Source organism: Epinephelus moara, chromosome 8 (genome assembly GCF_006386435.1).
Source record: "Epinephelus moara isolate mb chromosome 8, YSFRI_EMoa_1.0, whole genome shotgun sequence".
In the NCBI taxonomy this organism is placed as follows: Eukaryota; Metazoa; Chordata; class Actinopteri; order Perciformes; family Serranidae; genus Epinephelus; species Epinephelus moara.
Genome location: NC_065513.1, coordinates 39,946,810 through 39,956,493, shown reverse-complemented (window position 1 = coordinate 39,956,493; position 9,684 = coordinate 39,946,810). Strand labels below are relative to the sequence as shown.

Here is a 9,684-nt window from a genome sequence, read left to right as displayed (position 1 = left end):
TTGCCACCAGGGTTGTTCACATGTAAGGGTAAAATGGAGCATAAGATGGACAGGCAGTTTGGCGCGGCATCAGCAGTGGTGAAGGCACTGCATTGGACCTTACTGGTGAACAGGGAGATGAGCTGAAAAACAAATGCATCTACGTCCCAACCCTCACCTATGGCCAATTTTGGGTAGGAGATCACTGATACGAGTGGATGGATTAATGATATTTAGGGTTGTTATAGCCGTCTTTGGTTTAGTTTCACTGACAGTAGTGAAGGACAGGAAACATGCGGAAAAATAGACTGTATTTCATTTGTGTTTGTGTTCAGTCTTTAACTCTACACAGTGGCGTGCACAGACTTTTTGAAGGGCAGGGGCGAAAAGAAAAAAAAAGGGGCACATACAGCACGTTCTCGCCACTGAAGAGGGCACTAAGTTCTGAGTGTTTTCGAGGGCCCTTTAGACATGTTTATATGTTATACATCTGGCACATTATATAGCCTTAAAACAGACTAACTAGACAGACTACTCAAGTTAGTTTGCAGTTAGGATCAGCATCCACGAGAACTGTGTAAATTCAACGTTGGACTGTGAAGAACACACAGAGACATGGATGTATGAAAGAAATAAATCCCTGGGGGGGTCTGGGGGTCCTCCCCCAGAACATTTTTAATTAAGCAGATGCCATTTCCTGTATTCTAGTGCATTTTAACACCATATTAGCACCAGATAATCCAAACTGGTTCTGTGAGATATAGCTCTGGCTCAATATAGATCAAAAAAGGGCCCAACATAGAAGTCATTGTAACAGTAATGTTTCATAGTATTTCTTGGTCCTAACAGTCTTCCGGAGTTTAATGTGTTTTTCCACCCAACAGAGCAGTTGTGTTTTGGCAACCAGGAGGGCACTTCTGCACGCGTTTTTACCAGCCAAGAGGGCAGTTTATCATGTTTTAACCACCCAAGAAGTCAGTTTAGTGTGTTTTGCCAACCAAGAGGACACTTTAGCGTGCATTTTGGCTCCCAAGAGGGCACTTTAGCGTACGTTTTGGCTCCAAAGAGGGCACTTTAGCGTGCGTTTTGGCTCCCAGGAGGGCACTTTAGCACGCATTTTGGCTCCCAAGAGGGCACTTTAGTGTGCATTTTGGCTCCAAAGAGAGCACTTTAGAGTGCGTTTTGGCTCCCAGGAGGGCACTTTAGCACGCATTTTGGCTCCCAGGAGGGCACTTTAGTGTGCATTTTGGCTCCAAAGAGGGCACTTTAGCGTGCGTTTTGGCTCCCAGGAGGGCACTTTAGCGTGCGTTTTGGCTCCCAGGAGGGCACTTTAGCACGCATTTTGGCTCCCAAGAGGGCACTTTAGTGTGCATTTTGGCTCCAAAGAGAGCACTTTAGAGTGCGTTTTGGCTTCCAGGAGGGCACTTTAGCGCGCATTTTGGCTCCCAGGAGGGCACTTTAGCGTGTGTTTTTCAACAATTGGGCCACGAGGGGGGGGCGACACCCTGTGCACACCACTGATTCTACAGTCTAGAGAGATGGAAATTAGACACCAAGAATTGCATCCATGAATACTTCTTAATCTTGAATTGTCTTATCTTTAGGTGCATACGGTTTTTATTCGTACATAAGTGCTCCTGCAGGGGATATAAATCTTAATCCTGGCTGCACACAGTGGAGACAACTGGATCACAAGGGGTATAGCACAATTTTAATTATCTAGGTGACTGACATTAGGGCCTGTACAAACATTATTGATGTGACGAGGGGTGCTGGATCCTATGTTTCAATGTTTCAAAAAATAAAGGCCCTTGACAGTGTAATTAATATTTCATGTGGACCCTCCCCTCGACTGCAGCACAACACATTATAGCTTAAAATATCAACCTGGAGTGAGATTAAAAGGTACATAAATAAATGAAAGACCCTGCCCTGTAATCCAATGGCCAGAATAAATATTGGCATTGCACATTTCCGCAAACTACGGACACGTTACATTTGCTAGCTTTTCATGGCACTATCCCCGGGGGCGGCTACAACTTCGCAGATGTGTTTATTTAAAAAATTCCTTCATCACGGTGGTAAAAAACATCCTTCAGGTGACATTATGTTTCAACTGCAACATATTCCCTACTGCAAATTAGTAGGACAGTATATAAATGTAATTTCTAGAATACTTAGTTTATAAGATGAAGATACTGATGGGTCTAACATCCCCAAAATCCATTGGATGAATTAAAAAACAGGTCGCTGAAGCAGCATCCTTCATTAGTTGACATTTTGGAGACACAATCCATCATCCATTATTTTAATCTCCATGACTGAAATGATTTAAAGTCCACGGTATCCTTTTTCCAGTCAATGCTTGAATATCTCGGTAAGAATTTATTTTTCAGCCACCCACAGGGACAGAGGTTTTGTCTTAAGAGTACTTACAGTAGAAGCCAAAAATATTCTTAAATGTTTCGATGAGGCACATAAAAACAAGATCATGGTCATTTTATCGATCCTTTTATCATCATAAATCCATTTCATTTGCATTTATTGAAGTGTAAATGTTGACCAGTGGTTGTGTGAGTGTTAAACCCTGCTGGTGTTTGTTCAGAGATTAGAGAAGTGTGCCTGTGACGGGAATTGGCCTGACTCAAAGTGTGACAGGCTGTTCCTGTTACCTTAGAAGACGGTCTGTAAATCATAAACAAGAGGAGGGTTTTTTTTTTTAAAAAAAAAAAAGTAGATTGACTTGTTTGAGCTTCTTGGTACATGATGGACTTCAATGACTTCTGAGTGACCAGGAGGAGGAGGAGGAGGAGGAGGAGGAGGAGGAGGGACAGGGTAAATGAAAGTGAAACTGAGTGGACACTGTCTACTCACACCATAAAAGAGCTGCAGGACCAGACAGCAGCAGTCATCTCGCCTCCTTTGCCACTGCAGGTGCTGAAAGGAAGAGCAGATTCGGCCAATTAGCTTCCAGACAGAGAGACCAAGAGACAAGCTCACCAGCTCAGCAACCAGACATGGCTCCGTGGGGTGACGCCAAGCTCTTCTTCTGCATCCTTTTCATGACCTGCTGCATGGGTAAGTGTTTTTTTTATTTTTCCCCCCAAGCATCCTCACAGACTCACCATCAAATTGTAACAGTGATGCTGTTATCTTCCATCTTGTGAAATGAGCTGAATGTTTTTGAGCTGAAAAAGACAACAGGATGTAATTTATCTGAACAAATCCACTTGGCGCAGATCCAAAAGGAAGCGTGGCTTACAAAGTGAGACAGGAAAAAGAGGAAACTGAGGTTAAAATACTCACTTTACTGGGAAATTCAGTTTTCTGTGTTTGTGTTGAGAGTCTGGCTGTTTCTGAAGTCTGTCTGTGAGACTCAACTTTAAACTCACTCTCATCAGTTTCTTCAAATTCTTCTTCTTGTTTCCCCTCTCTAAAATCAAAATTGTCTCCAAAAGAGGTTTACTGCATTTACAGTAAGTGGTCTGTGCAGGATATAACATCCTTTATCATTAGACACCTAATCCAGATACATAAATAGGGGAGACTGGGGTTGTTTGGCACATTTTTTCTTAACCCTAACCAGCAGCAAATAAAAGGTTAAGGTCTCAGCTATACAAACACATGTTTTATTGTCCACAACTGCTTTTTTAAAATCACTGCATTGGTTGTCAAACCATTAAAATACTATCGCTACAAAAAAATTAAGCAACCAGTAGAATCAATTTGAACATATATTTAAATCAAGGACCAGAAAACATCAACATTTAATTTAAAATCTGCACATTTTTAAGAGCAAAAAACTAATTTAAGCACTCATCAGTAGGAATGTCTAATTACTTTTGCCAATGACCATTTAAAATATTGATGATTAACAATATAAACACTGTTTAATTCCATAAAAGCAGTTTTAATCTCTCAAACATGCACCAACGCACCCCCAAATCAGTGTCCCAACCAACCCCACAAACTTTTGCCCTAATTTTGTGATTTAATTTTGTTAACCAGCTAGCGTCTAGCTAGAAGTAACATATTTCCAATATCTCTCTCCAATACAGTTTTGTAATATGTTTGGTGCCCTGACCAGTTTTTTACTCTCTATATTATAAAACTGAAATGTTACCCTCACCAAAAAAGTTAGTGACCTTCAGATGCTTTAATACAGTAGATATGTGCAGGTCAAGGAAGCAATAACTTTGATATTATGTTTCTGTGACCTTCAAAAGACCATAAAAGAGCTGTGTGCCAACTGACCCTGGTCTCCCCTACTCCATGAAATTCCTTTAGCATGCAACAGGTGCCTTGCAAAGCAGAAAAAAATAGGTGTCACAGTAGTAGAATTACAAGTATAATATGTACGATCTGATATAAAGTTAACATTGCGTGACATAACTGGAGTAATTTCAAGTAACCATGCCTTTAAATTCTTTTGTTACATTAGAATATTAGATAACAAAGCAAAGTTGCACAATAAACACAGGGAAGCTGTATTGTGGGGAAAGTTTCCCATGCAGGGTGTGCTGCTGGTATTCCCCTCTCCTCTGCTTCACTCTGTCGTAGCCGTGAGTTAACTATTAACGGCTGGAAATCCCAGCGAGGTGACAAAAGCCAATGAGGCAACATTTATTATGTAAGTGAGGACACAGCAGTGTTTAGCTTTGATGTGCGTGTGTATCCTGCACTTGTCGCTCAGAGAGGACGCATCTAGAGCAATGATAAAGTTGCCCTTAAGCAAGGCACTGAACAAGTGATTTTTTTTTGGGTTTACTCAACTCATCTTTATTTATATAGCACCTTTCATGCAAATATGCAAAACTAAAATAACACCTACACAGCAAAAAAAAAAAAAAACTATAAGCAAAACTCTATAGATTAAAAATCAAATCAAATTAAATTAGATTAGATTAGATGAAATAAAATGAAATCGAATTCAATTCAATTCAATTCAATTAAAAAACAACAGCTATAAAATGAGTTGAAAACCAATGATTAAAGCTTAAAAAATAAGACTGTAATGTTTCTCCAAATTAAAAAGCCAGATTAAACTGATCAGTCTTTAATTTACTTTAAAAAAATTCCAGCTGCTTACACTGCACAAGTTTTACATTCTTATAACATCACATCTATATTTGCCCTTAAAAAAAGGATGAAATAGAAATGTCAGATGTTTTGGCAAAAGCTAAATCTAAAAGGCTCGTATATGGTGAATTAATGCTTCCAAAATATTTATTAAGTACATAATTTCAACACTATATTGTGTGATCAAAAAGAGTTACATAGATTTATTTATTTAAATACAAGTGCTAATGTATCTTTAAAAGGAAAACAGGATGTCTCCTAATAGACCTTTTGAAGTCCTTCACAGATGTGTGTATTGTGTCACTGCCATAAAACCTCACCGCCTAAACGTTTGATGGGCTGGAAAGTGGCAACCTGCCACGCTCCCATCTTTCACCCACACACATACCAACAGCATAATAGCCTCATTAAACTTGAACATGGAGATAAAATTTCTGTTTGCAGCAGATTGATTTGCACTTAACTGATAGGTGGTGACTTTATTGGGCTTTCGCTGTGTTTGATCAGATGTTTTTAACTAAAATCTTGTGAGCAATTAAAGTTATGTCTTGAATTGAACTGTATAATAACAGTGGTTGCACCAGCTGAGTATAAAACTCTTGGTAGGCATCAAAGGTGGCTGTAAAAGTCTGTAATTTCCCTCATTATGATGATGATACTGACGTGTACTGGCAGGAAGAAAAAAAGGTAACAAAACTTCTCAAACCAGCTCTGCATAATCCTCCACTACACTGTCCATCTGTATATTTCAATCAATCATTTAGCAAAAATATGGCTGAACCTCTTCCATTGGAGCTTAAAGAAGGGTTAGGGCAACAAATGGAAGCTGTGTATTTGGTCACATTGTGGCGAGATGATGACTCTTCAGGACATCCTGAGCGTTTGGGTCGGGGTTCTCAAACATATTACTCAAAGGTTCACATCTGATTTTTATTCAACATCAGAGGACGGCAGCAATTGGCTGGATTGGGGCAAAATGGACACATACTCATCCATCCACTTTTCTTTGAATACTCAGTTTTCTTGATCATATGTTTTTGTAAATTTTGGCGACATCTTAACCTCTTTGGTGATGCAATGTTCTGCTAAGACCCCCCTACTCTGCCTGATGTAGGCTACTTGCTGTCACAATTAATTAATGTCACATCTTTTGTGATTGAGCCGACAAGAAAACACGTAAACAAAAATACAAATTACAAAATGTATGCAAATATGGAGCCCCATACCAAACCAGTATGAATAAAACTTTTATAAATATTAGGCTTCCGATAATATATAAATTATGAATCATTCATTTGATCTGACTCCGACAGGCAGCACATCACAGAGAGAGTTACGGCACTCAAGGATTACAGCACCCGGCATACCGACACAACACCACTTTATCCTGTTAAAACAATATTTAGAACTTGGATTAATTTTAATGAACAACCCTTTGGAGTCTTTTGATCTGAGGACCCTTACAGTCTAAAGTATGAATCACTGCTTGGCAACCAGACCAGGCGTTTATTTGTCAAAATGTGTAGCCACATTAGGCTAGTAAAAGACACTAGGTGAAAGTTTTACAGTAAGTTATGTTTAGGAAAAGAAAAATGGTGAAGACATACATTAAATTCACACAGTTCCAAACACCTATCTCCTGGGGGAAAGTCCTGCGTTTGTTTGACCCATCCACTGCCCCAGCCTGCCTCACTACACGAATTTCCAGTCTTTATACCATTTCCTTCTTTTCTCTTGTCAATGCATTGGTCAGGTGATCACAGCCTTTCTGATAAGATGAGTTACTCAGGAATTACTGGCTCGAGGTTAAGTGGGTACAATGTGTATTCAAAGTCACTAATAATTTGATCAATGCAAACTTTTTTTCAAAATAGAAAACGTTACGCTTCAGAGCGTATAAAGCAACACATGGGCTGGGTACAGACAGACTAGCCAGTGGCTGATCCATAAATCTCTGTTGATATTTTGATACTTTCTGAGTCATAACTGTAACTGACGTGAATTTGTGCTGTTGAAATCTGTTCTCTGTGAAGAATTAGACTGAAAACTAGTCTACAGTAGAAGGTGCAGCGAAATTGATCTGATCTTCTCTGTCTTTCAGTGACATTGGCAGAGATACCAATGGACTGCTGCTTGAGTGTCGCAAACAAAACCATTGACAAACCCAAGGTTGCAGACTACCGCCGACAGATCAAGGGACAGGGCTGCCTTATTGATGCCATGATGTAAGTTGAGGTGGTGTGAAGTGAACGATGTTTCTGATTAGTAGATGGGACACACTGCAAGTTATCACATTCATACCCTGATCTGGATGATTTGGTGTTTTTGCAGTTTTGTGACCAGAGGTATGAGAAAACTCTGTGTGCCCTCTGACGAGCCATGGGTCCATGAGCTGGTGAAGCACGTGGACTTCCTGAAGAAGTTCTGCAAGAAGCAAAACTACAGGGTATCTTAACTCTAGATATTGTACTGCTCTGAATATCAAAAGTGCATGGTGTCAAATACGTTTTCTTTATGAAACTCAACACTTAAAAGTCTGGCTTCCACATAAGATTGTAACATGATCTGACAGAAAAATGTAAAGTGACCACAACACAGCATTGTACAGTCACACATAAGCGAAAGCAGGCGAGTAACTATCACCAGTCGAGGCGATCTTCGCGCTGAAAATGGGCAGTGCCTGATGTGATGCAATTGGAAAGCTAGCTTGCTAGCTAATGATATCTATGTAGCTAACAAATCAGCACATTCTCACTCCGACCTCATCACATATCAACGTTTGGTCACGGACTTTCTGCACCCAGATACGATGTGAAAGGTTGGATGTTGACGTTCTGGGATGCCTGTCACATGCATCGTTTGTTTTCAAAATTTTTCCAACATGTGGAACTATTCCTTTTAACATTTACAGTGAGATCTGAAAGTCTTGCACCTGTCATTTGAAGCATTTTATATATGCTAGCCAACTTTATTAACACAATACTTCATGAGATGAAATCAAAAAGGAGCTGAATTTAAAAAAGAAAAAACATCAAGGTTTCCTAGTTGTGCCAAGTTATACTAAAACTTCAGTCTGTTTGAAGCCTCGATAAAGTGTTGAAATTCATTAAACAGTGAAAACACAAACGCTGCCTCTGTTTGAGTCATGACGTTGTACAGAAGCACCACAGTCTGTCTTGTTTCTGTCATCATGTTGGTGCAGGAGTTTCAGTTTCAAGCAGTGATGAAATCATTGGCTTTCGTTTCTAATAAATATTTGTGTGTCTACAGCTCAACCGCTGCAATGGACTGAATCGTGAGTAAACTGAGAGTGATCTGTGACCTCCTCAGCCACAGCAACAACAACAGAGCCGGAGTGGACCATTTACCGAGCAGATGGGGTGGATCAAACCAATAAATACATTTATAATAATAGTGACTCCTCCTATGACTAAACTATGACTATATTCTATTAAAATTATGTTTGGGTTGTGATGAAAATAAAACATTTTTGAAGGATTTTTATATTTTTGTGGCATTTTTGTTTTATAAGATGATGAATTGTGGGAGATATATAAAAGTATAAAATGTGAAAGTTTGTCAGAGTGTGTAGCTCACTAAGATATCTCTGAACACTGAACTACTCAGGCAGCACCTTTTTTATGTTGTGTGGATTTCTTTGATCACTGACCATTTTCAAAATAAAGCCTTGTTTTTCCAGATCTTGAGCATATCTGTCATTCTTCGTCGACGACACTGTTCACTCGGTTGGGAGTGAAAATGAGTCAATGAGCCTTTTTCCTTTGCTTGTATCTGTTGAATCCCACAACAGCTGCAAAGAATTCTATTTCTAGTTTAGGTTTGGTGGGTTTGGGTTTACACTGCAAGTAGGGATGCATTGACCAATAACCGATACCAATATCGATATATCCACTTTTTCCCCCACCTAATTTTGGTGATCATAAAGTCTCTTCTAGAGTGGAATTAACATCATATTATGCATGCATTCTCTTATCGTGACGGCCCACCAGAAGATGGAGACATGAAATACAATACTTTTCAATGTATGTAATACTCATTGTGCAAAATAAGATATCGATGACATGCCAATATAATCAGCATGTTGGCCGATTCCGATATTTCATTTTAAAGCTAATATCGGCATATTATCGTGCATCCCTCATTGCAATCATAACATGATGTCTGTCCAACACATTCTCTCTCCGACCTCGTCACATATTGACATTTGGTTTCTACGTCCACATACGACATGCAAGGTACCCTGGGTGCGTTGGTTGTTGACATTCTGGGACGCTGTGTCAACTTCTGCCTTTTACAAGCATTGTGTTCTTTTAAGATACACTCCAGTTTTTAAGGGAAATTTGTATGGAGCCAGAACGGTGACTTTAAAATTTGGCATCCAAAAAAAAAATTGGCATTGAAAACAAAGCCAGTACTGAAAAAGGAAACATTGGCATTGAAACATTTGTATTGAAAACAGTTGTATTGGCATTGAAACAAGTATTGGCACTGAAAAAAGAAACTAATTAAAATAATTAAAATCTGAAAATCTTATTATTTTATTTTATTGGGATTTTTTTGTATTTTTCAATGACAATCTTCAGATTTTTTCTTCATGCCACTTTT

At 39.2% G+C, this 9,684-nt stretch overlaps 1 protein-coding gene across 1 annotated transcript; it reads left to right on the top strand.

Annotated features, from left to right (window-relative positions):
• The first annotated feature begins 2,867 nt into the window (after positions 1-2,867).
• LOC126394431 (C-C motif chemokine 19-like) lies at positions 2,868-8,759 on the top strand. The gene is made up of 4 exons (XM_050051241.1): positions 2,868-3,057; positions 7,160-7,283; positions 7,390-7,504; positions 8,329-8,759. The coding sequence occupies exons 1-4, from the start codon at positions 2,997-2,999 to the stop codon at positions 8,359-8,361; spliced, it is 333 nt and encodes a 110-aa protein (XP_049907198.1). The 5' UTR covers positions 2,868-2,996; the 3' UTR covers positions 8,362-8,759.
• Positions 8,760-9,684: the final 925 nt, after the last annotated feature.

Excerpts from the sequence above, each read along its gene's own strand:
- LOC126394431 (XM_050051241.1), top strand. The coding sequence starts at position 2,997 with ATGGCTCCGTGGGGTGACGCCAAGCTCTTCTTCTGCATCCTTTTCATG. Across the intron at positions 7,284-7,389 it reads TGCCTTATTGATGCCATGAT|TTTTGTGACCAGAGGTATGA; the intron begins GTAAGTTGAGGT and ends GTGTTTTTGCAG. Across the intron at positions 7,505-8,328 it reads GCAAGAAGCAAAACTACAGG|CTCAACCGCTGCAATGGACT; the intron begins GTATCTTAACTC and ends GTGTGTCTACAG.